At 41.5% G+C, this 22,473-nt stretch overlaps 1 protein-coding gene across 4 annotated transcripts in view; it reads left to right on the forward strand.

Moving 5' to 3' along the window:
* Positions 1 to 22,473, forward strand: part of LOC109963813 (attractin-like protein 1) — a 175,376-nt gene that overhangs the window by 62,091 nt on the left and 90,812 nt on the right. For all 4 annotated transcript variants that reach the window (XM_020606673.1, XM_020606675.1, XM_020606676.1 and 1 more), the window contains 5 exons: positions 2,891 to 2,984; positions 7,849 to 7,901; positions 14,918 to 15,012; positions 15,838 to 15,916; positions 17,585 to 17,742. In XM_020606673.1, coding sequence (XP_020462329.1) covers positions 2,891 to 2,984; positions 7,849 to 7,901; positions 14,918 to 15,012; positions 15,838 to 15,916; positions 17,585 to 17,742 — 479 coding nt within the window. The remainder of the gene's footprint in view (positions 1 to 2,890; positions 2,985 to 7,848; positions 7,902 to 14,917; positions 15,013 to 15,837; positions 15,917 to 17,584; positions 17,743 to 22,473) is intronic.

Consider the following 22,473-nt stretch of genomic DNA (forward strand, 5'->3'; position numbering starts at 1 on the left):
GCTTTATCAAAAAGGAAAGTCTTAAGTCTAGTCTTAAAGGTAGAGAGGGTGTCCGCCTCCTGAACTGAGACTGGGAGTTGGTTCCATAGGAGAGGAGCTTGATAGTTAAAGGCTCTGCCTCCCATTCTGCTTCTGTGGACTCTAGGAACCACAAGTAAACCTGCACTCTGAGAGTGAAGTGCTCTGTTAGGATGATAAGGCTCTACGAGGTCTTTATGATACAATGGAGCCTTGTTATTAAGGGCTTTGTATGTTAGGAGAAGGATTTTAAATTCTATTCTGAATTTTACAGGGAGGCAGTGGAGAGAAGCTAATATGGGAGAGATATGATCTCTCTTGCTCGTTCCTGTCAGTCCTCTGGCTGCAGCATTTTGGATTAACTGGAGGCTTTTTAGGGAATTATTGGGACATCCTGATAGTAAAGAGTTACAGTAGTCCAGCCTGGAAGTAACAAATGCATGGACCAGTTTTTCAGCATCACTTTGAGACAGGATGCTCCTGATTTTTGCAATATTGCGCAGGTAAAAGAAGGCCGATCTAAAAGGCATATCCAACCTATTTGGTTCTACCCTGTAGCGTACAAATAATGGCTGGCTTGTAGCTGGTGTAGTTAACTCGTGGATGTCTGGATTAGGGTACAGAACAGTTTGCCCTGAAATATTAGCTCTTCAGAAAGGCTGATGACCAGCTAGTTACTGTTTGAGTTTGTTTTTCTGTCCCATTTTAAGTTTGATGCAGAATAAAGTCTTCAGAGTGTGGGTCTGTACTGGGACAGCTCTGCTGGAAGCAGGATGTTTACTGTTTAGAGGATTACACTGGGTTCATGTTCGTTTGAGGAGAGGGGAAGCAGACTGCAGTTCCCTGTCGTGGAGCTAACTGAGATGTGGAGTAATTTAACTTTCATGTCACTGAGTGACTACTTTAGAGTCTGTTAATAATTTGGCCTTTGATATTTCAGGTAGTGAAAGCTGAACAGTCTAAATTTGTGTTGTCTAGTGTGAGTGAAGAAGCTCTAGATTGAAAACAGTAACAATCTACTGGCAGCTTCTTAACTTCATTTCTGATTTAGTTCGTCTTCTTCCGTCTGTCTTTGCCTCTCTCTCGTTGTCTTCCGTCTTTCTCTGAGTGCATGCTTGTGCATTTCTCCTGGCCATGTCCTTTGGATGCCTTTGTTGACATCCTACTACAGTAAATCAATCCTGTGTGAACAGCAGGGTGACCAGAGCCTGCACTAACACACCTGTGATTTGTCTGTTATCTCAGGTCTAAGAGCCACTTTTTGTTAAGGCTCTGTAATTTCCCAAACCTTTGCAGTTCAATCTGTCTTCTTCTGTCTGTCTTTGCCTCTCTGTCGTTGTCTTCCATCTTTCTTTGAGTGCATGCTTGTGCATTTCTCCTGGCCATGTCCTTTGGATGCCTTTGTTGACATCCTACTACAGTAAATCAATCCTGTGTGAACAGCAGGGTGACCAGAGCCTGCACTAACACACCTGTGATTTGTCTGTTATCTCAGGTCTAAGAGCCACTTTTTGTTAAGGCTCTGTAATTTCCCAAACCTTTGCAGTTCAATGTGCCTCTCTGTAAAGGTTTTCTTTCTGTGTGACAGGTCAGTGTAATTTCAAGTAAGAGACTGAAATTGTATTTTGTTATTGTTGCCGCCTCTGCTGTCAGCATCCCTGTTTTTCAAGATGAAGAATGCCAATTCAGCTTTCGACTCGTTGACATTTAAATGCTCCACCGCACAGCCTTGTTTTTCTTCTCCTCAGTGTGTGAGAGAGTGTAGAAAAATCAAAATATTTAAAGCAGCATTTATGTTTGATAGAGTCAATTCAGTTGGAGAGGGACACCAGAAAGAGTGGCTGTGTGCAGATGTGAACACACACACACACACCACATAAGGGTACTGAGAGCATTCTTATTTGTGTCAGACATTAGTCACCACATGCAGAAGTGATTTAGTGTCTAAGTTACAGGCTTGACTCCATGTGAATCATCCAGCTACATCGAGCTCTGCTTTTACATAATAAAATGTTTTTAAAAAATTAGAATTAGGCTCCCATCTGTGCTGCTCCGACCAAAACTACCCACAGTAAATAGATTCCTAAAACTACATTTTATTATGAAGATTTTTATCCTTTGTTTGCTTTGTTATGGACAAAGTGAATTATATCTGGTGTGATTACACCCAAAATCTGATGTTGATAACCGGCTTATCTTATTTTGCTTCCCCTGCTGCATTACCAGTACCTGGCATTTACTTCTTTTGTCATAACATAACTGCTATGTTTGCTTTGTGTTTTCTGTTTAACTGCTTATTGGAGCTTTCATCTTGAAAAAAGAACAGGGCCAAAGGTCTAGAACCCCACAGACAGCCGTTGGTACCTAAAGCATTAAAGTGGTACTCGGATGCTCACGGTCACCGTCTGTTTCACTTGTTCATCTCCTCCTAAACTAGTTTCATGAAAGAGGCTTGTGCAGTCTGAAGTAGACAAATCATGTTTGTATTTTGAAATTTATGTTGCTGTCCTTCTGCCACAGTTGAGAGGAGTCGCTCTCTGGGGAATTGTGCTCTAAACACAACAACTTAGCAAGGTTTCTGAACAAGGACTGTGCATTTTGGTTTAAGAAGGTGTCAGCAGCAAATAACTCTTTCAGTGTTTCAAAGTGCATGTGAGTACTGTTTGAAAACAGACATGTTGGTGACCGCTGGTTTCTCCTCAACAGTTTCTACCCACATTTCAGTCAGTTAGGAGCTAAACACCTGTTATAGACTGCAGTGTCCAGGTTTTACTGCTGAATGCCAAGCAGCTCCATTAGCTTCAAAAACAAAATACTGATACTTCTCTCTCTCTTCCCCATCCCCTCTTTGATCTTTGTCTTTGTTCTGCAGCCTGCAAGTGCAACAGCCATGCCACCATGTGCCACATCAACACTGGGAAGTGCTTCTGTACCGCTAAGGGCATCAAGGGAGACCAGTGTCAATTGTGAGTAAGGCCCACCCTGCCCCCATTTTGCTGGCCCTCAGTTGTCTGGTAGTTCAGTTAAATAACAGAGGAGACATCTGGTGATGAGAATATTAAAGAACCACTGATTTGCTGGAACAAATATTCTGACCACAAGCAACACACACTGCTCCGGCTGAGGAGAGGAGATAATTATCCTCACTCAAAGCAGTTTACGCTACTGTAGTGGTTTGAGGAGTGAATGAAATGATACTTTATTCCTTTTTACTAACTTTCCTTATTTTTGCCCCTATTAGAATCAGTCTTAACTTCAAGCAGACTACAGCTGCCACAGTGTCGAGCTATAAACCTTAGAGCCGTCTGTTAAAAGTACAGGGACTGAGTATTTTTGTAGAGCATTCCTTTGAGAGGCATTTCACAATGATTCACTGGGGAAAAAAAACTATTTTTGTCCTTTTTTATAGCAAACAGACAAAAGGTTTATTGGAAAAAGCCGTTCAGACTGTGGTGCATTGGTCTCCAACTAATATAGTTTCTAGGTTCCAGACCTTTTAAATTGCCACCCACCTGATTCTTCCAGCAGTGGTGTGCACACTAATTACCATTTACTAATCACTAATCACTGAGGCAACTGTTGGCAGGATGAAGAGCAGGCACGACATCTTGTGCCGGAGCAAAAGAGAAGTTGGCAGAAACAACATCTGCATATTTTTATCAATATAAAAACACACCACAGTTTGCAGTAGCACACTGTCAGTACGAAGGGAATGTGATCACTGCAGACTAAGGCAAAGCAACTTTTCCCTGACAGAAAATGGCTGACATGAAAATGCTATATGTCAGACTTTAAAACAATGAAGTGGAGAACAATAGCAGTTCAGTGCGATCTCCACGCTGGTCCTCTGGAACAGCACCCGGCTGCAGCTGAGCATTAGTGTACTGTCAGATTTCAGAGCTCATTTCTTTTCAGCTCACACCAAATTTCATTATTCTGAGAGAAGCAGAAACGGTGTGTTTGTATGTGTTCGCTTGTGTGTCCCTAAGCCAGTGTGCTGCAGTCGCTTTCACCTCTGATTTGCTCTGAACCCCCCCACCCTCCTCTGTCCCTCTAAATGTCTTTCAGTCATAGTGCTTTGTTTTGCTTGAGTTGCTTCAAAATGGTGTGCCAAGTACTCGGCCATTTGTATGTCATTTTGATTATGAACGAGCAATTTCCCTCAGGGGGTGGATGGTAATCACCTTCAGGTTACAGCAGGTGTGTGTGTGTGTGTCCCGTGCAGTCATAAGTTAGGGGACTGTTTGGTGAGGAAGTGTTTTTTGTTTAGTGTGTATCCTTAGGTCATGAATATCATTTTCTTTTGTACTAGATTACTTTCATTTTGTCCCATTAATATTAAACAGAACACAGTCACTTTCTTTGTTTTTGTCCCTCTTCACTTTGTTCATGTTCGGACCTGCATACAGTTTAGTCTGAAGAGACTGTATCTGTTCTCCAGTGACAGCTTTGTGCTTTTTAATGATGTTTCTCTGCTGATGTGTTGGAGTCTCCAGCAGCAGCAGCAGCTTCATCCCCTTCCCATTCAGGATCAGACTCTGGTTCATTTATCTCTATATACTGTCTTGCATTTCCAGCAGCAGACATTAGACAAGGTGAAGATAGACCATTAAGTAATCTTGCATTATTCATTAGGACCTATTTTGATTGGCTGTGTGTGAACATGAATCATCACCTCCAGCCAATGGGAGTAGGTACTCATGAATAGTGTATGGTGGTTGTTAAGGTATGTTTCTGTGGATCAGTGTTGGACAGCATGTCAGCATCCTCCGACTGTGCCACCAGCAGAGTGAAATGGCTCTTTCAGCAGATCATATCAGAGCTTAAACCTGTGCAGGCTGTGAAGCTGTGACCAGTGACAGCTGTTACACAGATGTGTAGCTCCGAGTGTGAAGGGGACAGGTCAAGATTTTTGAAATATGGTCTATACCTGAGCTACACGCACTCCCTCTGCTGTTTCACTGTGGTTATAGTAGATATAATTTTATTTTATGACATCCATGAATCATCTATATAAAGTCTAACTTGTGTGGGTTTTTGTTTTATTGTGACTGTGAATGTGTGTACTTTTCATCAGCACTCGTAGAGGTCTCCATATTAGTTCTCCTGGTTTAGTATTTTGTTTCGTGGTTTGTGTTTTGCTGATGTAACTTTAATTGGCCTCCTCTCCAGATGTAGAAAACTTCACTAATTGGCTGCTAGTTTGCATCTTTACTGCACTTGACTGTGGAGAAAGTATTTCTACTTATGAACATTTGTCATGATGAAATGCTGAAAAACTGTTTGATATTGTGTTTTCCATATTACTAACTGTACAGGGATTATAAAAATTTTAACAGGTGAAACACCTACACATTAATAAAATAAATGATACATAGAACTGCAGACATTATCTTTGTACAGATTTACAGGAACTGAAAAGTGAAAACCTGTCCTTTGTCCTTTGTGTGTGTGTGTGTATTTCTTTATATAGATGAGTCAGTGTGTGTTTTAAATGATGACACAGTCCAGTCCTGTGTGGCCTTTATCTTGCCCCCATTAGGACGCTGTAAGCAGCTTATTTCTGTCCCCGTTTTGCTGGAGCTCTGAATCCAGGACTTTAGTGTCCCTCAAGAGAGAAAGTGGCTCATCCTGACCACCTACTTAGCCTCGGTTCATCCCTCTTCTCTCTAGCTCTTCATGTGTGGTTTAACATATGTAGGCATAAAAATCTATGTTTGGCTAGTTTCAGTCTGCATGGTCGGACACTACCAGCTAGTTATGTAGCTTGCTAGCTGTAACTGCAAGTAGAAGCTACAGTACAAACCCATAACAGTTGTCATTTATAAGCTCTTATCACACATACAAACAAAATGCTATCCCATACAAGTACAGATGCTAAGTGCAGACCTCCACTTTAATGATCAGTCTGAGAACAGACATGACCTGGACTGATTCATCTGCACTGTTTTGTGTTGATGTCAGCCTGATATCATCTCTGGCCACCAGATGTGAGGCCGTGGAAGTCGAGTGAACAGTTTCTGGGTTCTACTTTATTCTGGTTATCTCCCCAGCAGGAACACACTGAATAAAGTTCACACTCAGTTCACTCAACTTTTACGGCCTCACAACTCGTAGCTAGAGATGATATCTTTTCAGCAAAGCAAACTGAGAACTCAGATCAGCGTGTAGTTGTATTTTCAGCCTGTCCTTCTAGGTCTGCTACAAGCTAGTCAGTCAGTTAACCACCCTGGGCCTGCTAATATACCCAGCTATCATATACAGTATAACTTTTTGTACATTTTGTACCAACTCATTTTCCACAAAGTAGACATTTTATACCTCAGGCAGTCTGAACTGAACCTCTTATAACAAGTAACCTTTGTGTACATGTAACATTTAGTGCACCTGTTATTTACTGAGAAAAGGCACAAATGCAAAGATGGATCTTGGGATTTCAGGAATTGACATTGAATTGTTCAAGAAAGAATTACAGTTGATCAGACAAATCAGCTTTTTTTTTAAATCCAGCCTGAGAACAAAAAGCTTTTTACTCTTTTTGCTCTTTCTTTGTTTTATTGTTGCCCCAAGCTCCTGATTCAGGATGGCAGCACTGTCTGGCTGTCATGATTTTAAAACCTCGTCCTTGGACCGGTTTTATCAAAGAATGGGGTATTCAGTCTCCAGCAGGACTCTGTGACCGGCTACAGAGAATTCATTAACACTCTGCCTCTAAATCTTACCTGACTTCTAATTCTTGTTCACGTACTTCTTTTGTTCCATCTGTCATTCTTCTGTTTTGTGTTTTTATGCTCTGTTCTCTCCAACCAACCTTGTCTTTCTGAGTCCCCCCCGTCCTTCCTGTGATACACTGTGAAACTGGGTGCGCGCTGTGTCGTGCTTCCAATGATTTATTGCCCATATTTACTAAAACTTGTCAAAGACCGGCATATGGGTTTGATAACCAGGAAGTGTTTCTGTAGATGGCCATGATACAGAATTTCATCAGGCTGCTGCAATGTCAGTAAATACATCTTAGGGTTTCTGTTTAAAGTCTAAAGTCCAGATGGACGTCAGGGAGCCACATACAGAAAAACACAGGATTTCTACCACTTTCTCAGTCATGCAAATGTGCTTTAAAGACATGTTGAAAACCTTGACGTTATAATAGCAAATACATTTAGTCCTCCCATCACATTTTTAACATTTCCTTTCCATCTGACTTGCACTGGAAGTGTAATAACTCTGGCTTTTGTTCTCAGCTGCCAAGCAGTGATTTTCCTATGTGTGGTCTGAACTCCTTCAGCTACATGTCATCCTTCTGGACATTTTAATGGCCTCAAAAGAATGCATATCATTTTTTGATAACTAAAAACCCTAATGTTTTTTTTTTATTATACCAGCTGAATGTTAGTTTACATTATCCTTAAGAGACTTTAAGTTCCTGGGCCCTTTGAAACTCATGCAGATCCCATGTATTTTGGAAAAACAAAATCATTAATTTCTAATTGGAAGATTTTTTTTACCCGACTGTGCTGCAGTCGAGCTTACTGGCCATTAGAGACCTTCCTTTAACCTAAAGGTCACACTTTCAACCACAGGCAGTACTGTCCAATACATGTGTGCCTTTATAAACACTCTCCCAGGTCACAGTGAATAACAGTAACATTTCTTTCCATTTAAACAATATATCAACGACAGTGATGTTGCATTTAAACTGAAATGTTGTGGTGTCTGAGTGCGGTAGCCTGGTCATAGTATTGACACAACATTGACAATATGGATTCTTTATCACTAATACCTTTATTCTTTCTTTCTCTTTTCCTCTCTGCCTTTCCTGTGTCGTTCCAGATGTGACTCAGAGAATCGTTACCTTGGTAACCCTCTCCGAGGAACATGTTACTGTAAGTATCCTGTTGATGCTTCACACACACACACACACACACACACACACGACTAATTTGCCCCTGCACACTGTGTCATGCTGTGCCCCATGTTTATCTTTTGTATATCCCTGAAAGGTAGGTACCCTAGAAGCAGACTTTGACTTCCCATGAAGGGACACACACTTATCTGTTAGAGAGTAACACACAGAGGTACGATTTGTTTAAATGTTGTTAGTCAGTTATAATTGTTCATAGTGGAAAAGAAACAAAGCATTATCAGTGATGGTGGTGGTGTTGCTCCAAAAGCTTTCTGTACTCCAAATATAAATTTTTGTGGCAAAAAAACATTCCAGCACAATTTACAGGCTTTGAGGGGTATATGGCATCAGGGCTGTTTGCACCTTTCAAGTCCTAGTATTTAATTTCTTGATTTTGTACCTGTGCTTTATTTACAGTAGTTGTTTTGGGACAGTGACTTACAATAATTTAATTTTTTTTTACATCTCTGGGGTCATTACGGCTTGGCAGATCAGGCAGAGACAGGGATACATGCTGTCTTCCACGTCTGCACCTCTGTCTAGAGGCAGAGTAAAAGCAGCGTGATACACGACAGCAGTTCCCAATGTATGAAGAAAGAAGAAATCAAATATACCAGGAATAGTTAGAGGCAGTAGAGGTGTTGGCTCTTGTGATCTCAGCTTAGCTTGGTGAGACAAACACAAGTGAATATGGAAAGATAACATTAGGAAAATAACACAATATTTGTGCTGCAGTTTATTGCAAGGACTTTCCAAAGTGTTTTCGTTCACTCATCTGACTTTGTCCTGCTTCCAGACAGTAGCAGGGTCCCATTCACTTAGGTCGTTTAAAACAAATTGCTGGTTGTCCTTTTAAAAGCAGACAAAGGAGGAGTGGTGTAGTCAAAACAGATGTTGTGTGGCACACAAGCGCATGCTCATCTGCTCTGTGGGTCTCTCACACATACACACTGGTAGACAAATAAATACACACACTCAGTGTATGGACAGTCATCGTCGGTTTTCATATTATTACACACTATAACAAAGTTCAAGTCCTGTCAGTCTCAATAGCCCTCCTGTTCGAGTGGGTTATTATGGTTTCAATGAGAGAGGCTTGAAAGGTTACAGCAATCAGAGGAGTCATGCCACCAAGTGCGCTCGTCACTTCAAATGCCTTGATGTCAGAAATAGCTTCAACACTGTTTCAAGATGGTAACAAAGGCTCACCTTTATGGCTGCAAAGCTGTCACGGTAAAAGGCCATTTATAATGTTTCTTTTAAGGCACAGATTCATAAAATTAACTGAGAAATCTGCCCTTTTTAAGAAGATCATTAGTCGTTAAAAAAAAACACATTTTGTATTTTAAGGTTGTAACAACTCATGTCGTCATTTGGGAGCAAAACCAAGCTCGTGAAAAGGCCTGAAACACAGGGATGGAACCCATGATATTATCTGTACTGAGTGCTCCCTCTGGGGTAGTGAAGTGTTATTTTACACTTCATGGATGGTTTGGTTTTACCCTGCTGGCTTGAATTCACTACAGGTAGATGGCACCAATGCAATGCCCTTACCCAGCACTGTGGAGGGCACATGCATGTAGTCAAGCACAGAAACACACAAGCACTAGTTTTTATGGCTCTTAAAGTCATTTGCTCCTTGTTATCACTATGGCTGCAGCTGAAGTGATGTGTTTTGGCTGCATTGTGTCTTGTCGTTAATGTAACATTATCTTTTCTGCTGTCTGTGAAATGGGGTCGGCTTTGTTTGAATAAGAGCAAGCACGCTCAATGTGCATACATGAATACACACAATACCTTTTCTCACACACATGCAGAGAGTGGGTGTGTATGATTTACACATTTAAAAGCCATCTATTTCCCCGTACTCTAAGGAAAGCAGCCACAGTTGTGGTTGAAGTCAATATTGGCCTTAAATGTCACTGGAAGTAAAAAAAAAAAAAGTACATGCAGATAGAGGCAGTGCAGTCCTAGCTGTCCAGTAAGGTAGAAAATATTTAGAAGCAACACTTCAGGAAAAAGGTTAAGCACTTAACTATGAAGAGAAACGCGTGAAGGTCGAACGGTTGAATATCATAATATGTTAGGCCCCCCTTGACATCTACACTGAATCAGACATGTTTAGTAGTCTGCTCCCTTCTCTGTCTGCTGCCTCTCCTTTCCTCTTTCAAAGTCAGCTGTAAGCAGACTAATTGAACATGAACTAGGCAGTCACAAGATTCTGCCATGCCAGAGTGAAATGTTGCATACGGGGGATGAAACACATGCCCAACCATCTACCCCGACTGTCTCCCTAAGAAGAAAGTCTGAAGTCCTTTGCTGGTCCAACTCAGGCAACACTAAATCATTTTTTAAAAGTTGTTTTGTGTCAGTATAATAATGTCATAGTACTTGGTCCTTCACAACCGAGGGATGATGTTTACGATCTACATGCCATTTTGTTATGCGGCTCCTCAAATACAGTTTGTCTCTCTGGAAAGAAGCTCTGTTTTTTGCTTATGGGATTGTTCTTGCTGGGGAATGTGGCTCCATGTATACATTACATTGTCAAAGGACTAAACTAGACTCTACACATTCACTGAAGTGAAAGCTCAATGCAACATAGTCTGAATAAAAACAGAACAAGCTGCAACACACAGAGGAACGTCACAACAATAAAACAGCAGTCAGAAATTCATATTGATGAAATATTTTCATCAGACTGATAAATGTGTCCAGCTACTGTCGGCAGGGTTCCTCGTCTCGCTCGGGAGATGAAGTTCAGACAGTGATGCTTTGGTTCAGTTAACGCTGTCATATTGAACCACCAGTCGACTGATGAAAAGCAGCTCTACTGTTCAATGAGTTTGCCCCCAGTCAGGCTAGTGTTTATGCACAGGCATCAGCAGGGCAACACTTTAATGAACCGCTGTCATATTCCATCACAGTCGGCTACAAGGGATGTCTCATCAGAGATGGCCTCGAAGTGTCCCACCACTTCCACTGGAAAGACCAGGCGCCCATTGAATTACCAGCTAATGCCACAGTCAGCTTTGCTTACTGCCCTCAGGCCAGCTGGGAAAGCTTAGTCAGAGGGAAGAGGGAAGAGGCTCTGATATTTATCACTGCTGCAATTAAAGGTCAATTAGTGACAGAACAAAACAAAAACTGAGTCAGTGGTAGAAGAGACATGAAGTGTTGATTAGTCATATTTCCAGGTTGTACTAGACTCGATGTCTTGTTATAGTGCTAAAAGTGATATTAAAGACAAGTCTAAGTTTGTGTGTCAGTTCAGTTCAGACTTCTAAATAGTTGCATGGCAGTGATCAGTAGTCATCGTTCCTGGCCTAAGGCTCTTCATTAGACCACGGTCTGGCGTCAGTCCAGGATGCCTCAATATTTGCTGACAGGCAGTTTGTCTGGATGCCTGTCCACCAAGGATTAATTGGGCCTTTTAGGCCAAAACCCTTTCTTGCAATCCCACAGTGCAACCTGACAGACTATTAAATATTCTGACTGATTTTAGATGAGTGAGTCTCAGTAAGAGCTAGGAGTGTACACATTGGCTTTGTGTGTCCCATACTGTACTCTATTTACTGTAATGTAATCCAATACTACAGTACTCCAATAAATCTTAACTTTGTGAAGATTAGATTTACAAGAGGTGTTGATTCTACTGCAGCAGCAGTTTGTGATGTAGTTGTATTGGATTTTGTTACTTGGTATGTGTGTGAGCTATTCTACTGGATTATTTTCGAGGTGTGTTTATAATTTTATTCCTGGGATGTTCAGTTTTTTTCTCATGTATCCCACAGCTCTGTGTTTATGTGTACTACGGTTTAAAAAGAGTGTCACCTTGGTAGGGTTGATGGATTAACCACACCCTGCCACATGAAGCCTGTTTGGATGTGGTAACCATTTTGGATCCTTTTGACCTGATGAAGATCCAAGTGGGATGACATTTTTAAATTCATTTGAAGATTTGAGTGTTGAGTGTTCATGCTTTTGCATCTTGGCCGTTTTTCCTACAGCCTTGCACCCGGTGTGTATGCACCTGTGCTTCCATCCCCACCATCTTCCTAAATGTATAGGTTTTCATGTGATTTCTGAATTTCTTTAGAACTAGCATCAAAGCCCTGGTGTAGATCATTATACTGTTAAAGAATTTATAAGAAATCAAGGCCACTGACCTCATGCATACATTACCTCCAGGTTACCTTGACCTCTGGCCAAGGCTGTTATCAAATTTGTGTTGTCCTTGTGTTAACTCCCCTGGTTCGAGGCCGGTTCCTCAGCGAAGTGCTGCAAATGTGAAATAATGAGTTGTTAACAAGCATTAAATGAAATCTCAGCAAGAGAGTCTGACAAGCTGACATTGTAGGTGAGTTCATGCTTGTTTGGGATTTTAATTTGAAGCAGACTTTTTGTGTTCCAGGTGACGGCTTTCTCTTCTGTCTTCTCATTTCATATATTCTGAATCAGCTTACATATTATGGTAATAAGATCGCCCGCCTGTGGACCTGATTGATGCCTGAATTGGTGTGGACTATTTCTAATTCAGCTCTTCTGGGGATCACTAATACCTTTTGCAATACGTTGATACAATTGAGTGAGAGTCACATGTGCTAGTGTAAATGAGACTGCCTAAGTGAACCTGCTGTCAGATTTCTCAGATGGGATTTGTAATTGGCCGAGATGAACTTTTAAACCTGGCTAATGCTCTTGTTCCTAACAGCTTTGAAATCAAACATTAGAAACACACAGAGGAGCTGGTGTAATTAGTTTTTAGTGTTCAATGTGTTTTGTGCTGCATTCTTATTTGTTTGCTTAACTATGCAGACACACAAACACCTATAAACAGACACACAAGCACAAATCAGACATGTATGCAACCAGCCAAAACATTTGCAGACGAATATATACTGACTGGATTGAGGAGTAAATACACAAAGATACTTTGCATGCGCACGCACAGTTACGCACAAACAGAAGTCTGCCCATTCCCTTTCTCAACCATTAACCCCCCCCAAAAGACCCAAAGTTGTACTGATGACCCTTATGGGATAAACAACTGAGCAGCAGCAGAGCGTGTTTGAATGGGAGGGAGAGAGGAAGAAGGAGGGATGTTAAGAAAAGAATCTGTCTTTGATCTGATGATATCTGCTGTTCGGTCTAACCTACCATAGAGGCTGAACAAAACGGGTGTTTGTCAAATATAATTTGCTTTCATCCTGGATCGTACAGTTGAGAGGAAGGTGGGAGTTAAACATCTCTCTCTCTTTACAGTGTGTGACACAAAGTTAGTCTGCTCCATCGGCTCAACACTGTGCCTACCTCCTGCTGCCACTCACAGCTAGACAGCAACACATCACCTGTAACGGCAGTGGATGCTCAGGAACATTCAAACAGTCTCTGACATGTCTCTGTCTGCCAATCGTGCCCAAGTTCCCAGAGCAGCTGCATTGGGGAGCTCAGAAGAGCTAGAGCTTGGGCAGCAATGCAGCAGTTAGATACTCTGGGTTGCTAATGAGACCACTTTATTAAACAAGCCATGTGTTGGTCAGATGTAACTATTCCACATTATGCCACTTTCATTACAGAATTGTAATAAGTTTTAACTTTCTACAACAATATAATTAATTTGATGAAGCCTGAAAAGTGTGGCATGGTGGTTCAGTGGTTAGTACTGTCATCTCACAGTAAGAAGGTTCTAGGTCCGAACCTCATGGCCAGCTGGGGCCTTCCTGTGAGGATTTTCCTCTGGGTACTCGGCTTCCACGCTGCAGTCCAAAGACATGCATGTTAGGATGTCTGTCACTGTGTCACCTGAGATAGACTGGTGACCTGTCCAGGTGTACCCCATGTCTCACCCAACATCGGCTGGGACTGGCTCAGAATCAGGAGGCAGAGACAGAGGGACTTTCTTGTGAAGGTTAACTGATAGTTTTAAACGCAGTATTCTGGCATGAAATGTCTATGAGCAGTCAGGCCATGTTTAGTGATTCTTCCTTTGACTGAAGGTCTGGCAGCTCATGTCAGCTGACTTCCTGGAAGCTGTCAGTCGGTCGTGGTGGAGTATAGAACTACAATAACCTATCGGACTGATGGCCCAGAGTGTGAAAACCCTTTTGAGTGTTGCCTGCATGAGTCAGCATGAGCTGCCCTTGGATGCAAATATCACACACACACACATTACATGAAAGGTTAGCACTGAACAGTCACACTGATTAACTTAAATATCCTCTCATGGCCACATACTGTAGCTGTTTCTCTCCTTACTCCCCCTTCTGCGTCTCCTCTTCCTCTGCTACTTCCCCATCAGGCAGATGGACGAGGTGACCCAGTGTGGCTCCTGCTGTCCATCCACATGTGGAACTTAGTGTGCTGCTCTCCAAACACTGGCCATTGTCTCACTGTTTCCAGACACTCAATAGGAGCTGCTTTCAGGAATGATTCAATCTCAGAGAGAACATGATTATTTAGACTCTCACTCATGTTCTTATCGATTAGACCATTTGCTTGTGTAAGAAGCTGCTCTCCTCGTGTTCATATTGTGTGTTTACACACACATGCACACACGTTGTTTGTTTTGTCACTGATTGAGATCTTTGACCAAACTGTCACCACTGTAGCCTCTTCATCTAATTGAATATCGACTTCTGGTCGGTGTCGCCCACTGTCTTACTCTCATAAATCTCTGTTTGATGGGCATCTTCAAATAAATGAGCTGGAATGGCGGTTTTATTTGGAATGACATTTGTGAAGGGAAAAGGAATGGGATCAGAAGAGGGCCAGATGCATGTGCATGAAAAATTACAGCAAACCCTAAAAGAACTGCATTATTATCGAAGCAATCCATCAAAGAGAATATTACCTGATGGAGGCGTTTCAAGCAAATAAAGCAGTAACGTACCACTGCTCAGCAATTCAGATCTGTTGATAGGACTCCTTTAGCAATTTTGGCTTTTTTATTTTTCATTTCTCGTTCTTGTCCTTGTCTCTCTCTGTGTCACATAGACAATCTGTTGATCGATTACCAGTTCACCTTCAGTTTGCTTCAGGAAGATGACCGTTACTACACTGCCATCAACTTCCTGGCTAAACCTGAACAGGTAACGTATGCACACATGGGCCCACAGGGACATTTGCTGCTTGTTGCAGATAATTTACAGTGCAAATGGGATTTAATTTAAATTTTGAGCCAAATAAATGCAGCTTGTTTCATATTCGTGGCACCCTTTTTTCAGTTTCAGATTCTTAAGGTATTTTTCCATTTATTGGAAGTTGGACAGGGACATGGTGACTTGGCAAAGGTTTGTGGCTCAAGCTGAACAGGGTATGCTGTCGTTACTTGATGTGCAACATGGAGCGTTGGAAGTTGTTGTTTTTTTTAAGTAGAAGAAGCTGTAGAGCATTTCTTGTCTAACGAAGGAATCTGCTGGCAAACACTGAGACACTCGATTTTAATGTTAAATCCTTGTTTTTTAGATCTGACTTTTCCTCTGCCTGAAGGTGTGTTCAGGTGCAACTTTACGTGGGGTTTTGAGGCAGCATTGCAAGAAAAAAAAATCAATGAATCCATAAAGCTGCTGGCAGATTTAGATTGGCACTGGACGACACAAATTGAGCAGTAAAACTTTAAACATTTTAGCAAATTATTTTCCCGTTGCATGAATGCACACAAGAACAGCAGACCTGAAAGAAAATAAGTAAATCAATTGCACGCAGTAATGGGGAAGGTATCCAACAACAATATGGGCTACAAATGAGGCCCAGTAGTCATTAAATAAACCAAGAAATGAAAGAATCAGTTATTTGCTTTGCATTCTTTGAATGTGTCACAACCTATTTGCACTACTGTCTATTTTAGATCAAAATCAGGTTGTCCATGTCGGCCAACTAACCCAACCTTGCATGTGTTTTTACTTTGTGTGCAGGTCAACAAAAACCTCGACATGTCCATCAATGCCTCCAACAACTTCAACCTCAACATCACTTGGTCCTTGAGCTCAACAGGTAGAGAGCACAGTGTTTGTACTACACTGCATCTACACTAAGATCTGCTTGGTTATCTTGAAGGATTTTGGCTTCTATGCTTTTAGATTAGTAAATCAAAAAATGTAAAGGCTCTGCAGCCCCATGCATACTGTACTTAGACCTCTTCTCGGCACCGAGTGGCCAAGTGCAAACTTCAACTTATATTAGACTTATTGCTGATTAATGTGCAGAATCACTGATCAGAGCATAGTGAAAGGTGCCCACAGCAGTTTCCTAGAAACATATGTAATGCCTTTAAGTTGTTTGGTTCAATCAGCAGTACAAACCCCATGAAATGTGCAGCTTACTTTCACATAAATTTAGGAAAAGCAACAAATCATAAAAATTGAAAATGTCAAACTATCCAAGTATCAAAAATTCAAAAACAATTTGATCATTATTACTTGAAATCCCAACACACCAGCTAATTTGTGTGCTGCAGTGTAATGCCATTTGCAATTTGATCATTATTATTTGAAATCCCAACACACCAGCTACTTTGTGTGCTGCAGTGTAATGCCATTTGACTTCCATGGAACATGTTGAGATATATTCCACATATTTACATGTAAAATAAAACCTGTACATTTAGAATCCTGTCAAAGACAAGTTAATAAGGAGCATATCATACAGCTAAAATCAGTTCAAAGCGATCTTCTTAAAAAAAACCTCTTTATAATGTGACATTTCTGTACTGTCTAATGTAATTTGATATGAATTTTGACAGTGGGTGATTGTTTAGTCTGCCTCTAAAACTCTGTCTGTGAAGATGTCCCACAGTCACTATCTGTCAGTTGTGGCCGAGTGTCCTTAAGCTGTTTTGGATTTTGGAATTAAGGCATTTTGTACATTTTCCCTCCTGATTTCAATTAAGATAAAAGCATGCTGCTTTCTTGTGGTGTCTTGGGGCCCAGAGCCTCTTCAGTTTGGGACTGTGTGTGTGTGTGTGTGTGTGCAGACTATTACAGAGTGTTTAATGGCCCCGATAAAACAGGGGGTAGAAATATTTTATTCACAACGCCTGGAAAACTCTGCCATTAACACAGAACTGCTGATAATGCTCTGAAGGATACTGAAATCAGACCACTTCAGCACTGAAGCAAATTTACAAGCATGCTCTGAATTACTGTGAGGTGTCATGCAAATACATTTGCCACTAAATATTCATTTGCCTGCGTGAGATGAACGGCACACCTTGACATTTTAACATCGAGACTATTTTCATTTAACTTGCTCACTTAACACGTTTTCTGTAAAAAATGCCTCTTCAAGGATGTTCCCACTGACAGCAGCTTGACTGCTGTGCTGGTTTCAAGGGGCTGCTTAGTTTTGAATTGAAAATTTGTTTTTGCTGCTCTTGGCTGTTTTCTACATGGTGTCAAAGTGAGGGTTTCTTCTAATTTGTCCTGAGAAGTCCTTTTCTTGATAGACCAAGTCTTGGACTGTTTGGGTACTCTCTCACTGACAGACAGAATTGCACCGACAGTGAACACTGTTGAGATGCTAGTAAAGTATATTGTGGACGATATTTTTTAGGTGTAAGACTAAAGAGTATGCAAGAATAATTCAAAAATTAAAATAATTCAGTGATTCATTTTGTTCTACTCCTTGTAATGGTATTCTACAATCGCTGTTTGTGTCTGGCAGCTGGCACCATCTCGGGTGAGGAGATGCACATCACAACTAGGACCAACATCAGGGAGCACCGCAACAGTTTCTCCTGTGAAAAGTTTAATTTCAGAGTTCGCCACAACATCACCTTCTATGTCTACGTGTCCAACTTCAGCTGGCCAATCAAGATCCAGGTAAGAAGCTCAGGGGAGGGGAAGGTGGTGGCGAAGAGGCTGGAGAATAAAGACAGCAGAAACGATGTTTAAACTTTTTTTTAACATTTTAACTTCTCACCAAAGCCGACTACTGATCACTGAACTGAAAAGGGAAACTAAGCCTGCGTGGCTAATAAGGCTGTAAATAATTTTTTATTATCACAGTTGTCTAGAGCAGTGAACATCCCCAGTGTTCAGTGTGGCATCTTCAGATGATTTGTTTTGTCAGACCAAGAATCAATGTTATTCATGTTATAGTCATAAAACAGAAGCAGCAGCAAATCCTCCCATTGAGAAGCTGGTACGATGACTGATCAGACTGATTAGCTCAGTCTATCCAATAATTGTTCCAGTGTTATGGCAACAAATATGAAAATGAAAAAGAGAAATGCAGACAGCTGTGTTGAGGATATGTGTTACAATATTTACACATTGATGCACAAACAGGAGCAACACATGAAAGCACCTCAAGAGCCATGGTAAATGATGACTACCCTGCAGATCAATCAGCCATTACTGATAACCATCTCCTCAGATGGTAAAGTTTCATTATTACCACGGGGATACAGCCTACGTTGTGCCTCTCTTTGTGTTTTACTGTATGGCCATTAGATCTTGTCAGAAGCAGCTGTAGGTACAGTGGCCAATGCGTTTTTACTGTAACAGCCTGTGCGCTCCTGTGAACTGTAATCTGTTTTTGTCAGAGGATCACTTTTGACCATAAACACAGTGATTGCAATATATTTGATCAGATTGCTTTAAAAACAAACATTTAAAATGTTACATTTAATAAACCCTATTTTCTAGTTAAATAGAAAATAAATAGACTCATTTCTGAGGCCCCCTGGAATCTCATTCTGTCAGTCAGCGGGTCTGAGACACCCTGTATTTCACACACTGCTGCTACTGATTTGGGACGTGTGATGATGATGGTGGCGGTGGTGTTGGCAGATGTGGTCCTGATGACTGGTGGTGAAGCAGGTTATAAACTCAGTGAAATCAGATTGATTGTAGGCAGGAAAACGCAGAGTGAGGAATTTATCTAGACCTGAATCTGAGAAAGTTAACGTGTGTGGTCGCTGTTTCTGTGCCCACAGTGTCAATCAGCGTTCATTTTTTTAAATATTAAAGTTATTGTAGCAATAAGTAATGCAATACAACATGCATGTCTGTTGAGAGTAATGACAGAATCAGAGTAATACTGTCATCTTTAACTCAATACATACCAGTACAGACATGTTTCATTAGTGCTGCAAGAGCGTTTCTTATTTTCAGTTAGCAGCCGGTCTGAAGGCTCAGCTTTGGCTGAAACACACGCCGCAGTTACACAAGCTGTTGGATAAGCATCAGTTTCTAATGAACATTTCTTCTGACTGCTGACGGGATATTCTGTTAAAATTTTAGAAATATCGTTAATAACAGAGAAGGTGTGGCTAACTATCTTTAGTGAGATATTTAGCTTAAAATGTACTTGGATGCACTTCCTGAAGTTCGACCTGCCCCAGGAGCTGCTGATCCAGTTCTACAGAGGAGTCATCCAGTCTGTTCTCTGCACCTCCATCACTGTCTGGTTTGGCTCAGCAACCAAACAGGACAAGTACAGACTTCAGCAGACAGTCAGGACTGTAGAAAAGGTCATTGGTGTGAACCTGCCCTCCATGGAGGACCAATACATTGCACGAGTCAAAAGGAGGGCGAAGAGGATCACTGCTGACCCCTCACACCCTGGATACAATCTGTTTGAACTCCTCCCCTCTGGACGGCGTTACAGGTCACTGTGCACCAAGACAACCAGGCACAGGGACAGTTTCTTCCCCCAGGCTGTCACTCTGATGGACACTTAACCCACGACAGTATGATTGGACAATAACCCTCAGAGCAATACCTGTAAATATACCTCGTACAGATCATACAGATCCGTACTGGTCTCTTTTTAAGAAATCTATTTTTATTCTTATTTTTATCTCGTTTCCTAATGAACATTCCTTTGTCTGTTTGCATTGTTTATTGCTTGTTTATACTGTTTCTTTTGTTATACTACACAGCTATGTTGGTATATTGTCTACTTGCCCCTTGCTGTTGCCTTGCATGGGGATATGTATGTTCACATTGAGAGCCGCTGTACCAGAGTCAAATTCCTCGTGTGCAGCACACCTGGCCAATAAAGCTGATTCGGAATCTATACTCAATAGAACAAGTCTTCTCTCCTACAATTTGCACTGTATGCAATCTTATTTTGATGTCGGCATTAAGCTACTGTAAAATCTAAATCTAATTTATCGTTTATATCTTGTATCTATGTAAAGTTTTGTTTTAAAATGGATTATTGTCTTGTAAATGGCCTAACATGTTGTGATAAACCTGCATTTTTTCAAGCAAGAGATATAAAACTCTATCTTCAGTCCGGCCTGAGTAAGTCGGTGTTTGGGTGAACATAGTAAAGCAGGTATGATTTGCATCATCATCACCACCATCTCCAGTTTTCAGGAGCTGTCTCTGAGCAAAACATACAGCCCTGACAGGACACTGAACATAAACTATTCTGAAAAGTGTTTGGCAAATCTGCTATCACATTTAATGATCTGTGAGTTTTCCAACGTCTCTCCATCAATTATGCAGCACTGGATTAAATCTCCAGGCGGCAGCCACACTCACTAAATATTCACGCTCCAGCCTTATGATCCATTAAATTGAAGTAGACTTTTAGCGGTGATATTTTAAGATGACTGTCATGCAAGGTGCCAGGACTGTGCTGATGGATGAGTCAAGAAGTGACAGAATGGAGAAATTAGGGGAGAGTGAAGGCAACCAGGCTGGTTAACTGATGTGGGGACCAGCATACAGTCAAAATGTCCAGAGTTGAGACAATGAAGACGACTTGATTGACAGATTGACAGCAGGTCTGGACACAAAGATTTAAAGCAGAAGATGAATGGATGGACTGAAGAGCAGAGTAAACGTTGGAGGAGAATGATTAAGTGGGAGTACAGTAGCTGCTTGGTTACAACTGCATTCAGGATTATCCATCCATTATCTGTGGGGGTGGGGCACACCCTAGGTTATCACAGCGGCCACAACGTTTGAGCCTGGAGCCTTCTTAATTTGAGGTGACAGTGCTAACCACTGCACCGCATTCTTTTCAGGTTTCATCAGATTAAATATATCATCGTGGAAAGTTAATAATGTTGTGTTATTACAATTCTGTAATGTCAGTGACAAGAGGCAGGCTTGGTTACGTCCAATCAGCGTGTCGAACTGTTGCATCGCTGCCCAGCTTCTAGGTGTTTTGAGCTCACCTAGAGCTGCTCAGAGATCTGTGGTCACGGTGGGCAGACAGAGACGTGTCAGAGACTGTATGAACGTTCCTGAAAAGGAGCATCCACTGCTGTTACAGGTGATGTGTTGCTGTCTATTGGAGACATAAAATGGTTCCTCACAGTGAAGCTTACTTTCACCACACTGATTCATGAGTGATATTTAAAGTATACGGTTCACATGGATCACCTTTCATCACTTCTGTTATTTATATCACCACATCCAGTGAAGAGAACTGAAAGCAGGGATTATTCAAAAATGTAAAAGCAACAATAAACGTACCCTGCTGACGGGCAATGTCAGCCTGGTACACGTTTCACCATCAGTCCACTGCACGTAGCCATCTGTCACTGATCATATGTTGAGCTCCTAATGTTTGGAACAGCAAGAAGAAAAGCCTTGACAAGTCCAATCAATTCATGCCCAACAATAAAAAATCTTTTTTTTGATAACTCAAGTTCTCATATATGAAACCTGCTGCATTTAGTAAGTTAATCCCTAAGACTTGTTTTATCACAGTCATTCAAATGTTAGCTTTTACTGCTGAGTGTCCTGGACCTCGTTATAGGTCATTTGTCCATCGATTGCTCGCCTCATATGCATTTCCCATTAATGCGACATTATCAGCGCTCCATATATCTGCTGGTTGAAAGGTGATATGATAATTACCACAATGAGGCCTATTTCACTGCCATGTCAGATGTGCCCATGTGTAACACAAGAAGCACTCAGCGTCCTGTGACCTTGGTGGCTTCCGACGCCAGAACAGGCCGAGGATGAGAAATTGTCCGGAGAATTGCTAATGACCTTCCCTGATATATTGGATCTAATAGATGTGCACACGCACACATACAGGTGCATGCATGCACAAACATGCTGAGGTCAAGCACAGACACCTCAGAGCAACAAACATCAGCAGCTACTGACCAGGTGATCAGGAAATGTGGAAGGTTTCACTTTTCTTGGGGGTCATCTCAATGATTTTGGTGACTCCTTGATGTCTTATTGTACTGCAGCCGGCAGGTCTGACCTAAAAGCTTTACTTGTTCATGAGAAATACCAACATTTAATCAACACCTGCCATGAAATTACTGATTAAATCAGTTTACAAGGAGGGCTGAAACAACTCCTGTTTAATTCAGTACTCTGTTCAGGTTGTGGGCCTATATCCATCCATCCTTTATCTACACCGCTTATTCCTGAATAGGGTCACTGGGGGGCTGGAGCCAATCCCAGCTGACACTGGGCAAGAGGCAGGGTCCACCCTGGACAGGTCGCCAGTCTATCGCTGGGCTGACATGTAGACAACCAACCACACACACATTCACTCCTGCAGGCAGTTTAGAGTCACCAGTGAAGCTAAGCTGCATGTCTTTGGACTGGGGGAGGAAGTCG

This window comes from Monopterus albus, unplaced genomic scaffold (assembly GCF_001952655.1).
Source record: "Monopterus albus unplaced genomic scaffold, M_albus_1.0 scaffold80.1, whole genome shotgun sequence".
Classification (NCBI taxonomy): domain Eukaryota; kingdom Metazoa; phylum Chordata; class Actinopteri; order Synbranchiformes; family Synbranchidae; genus Monopterus; species Monopterus albus.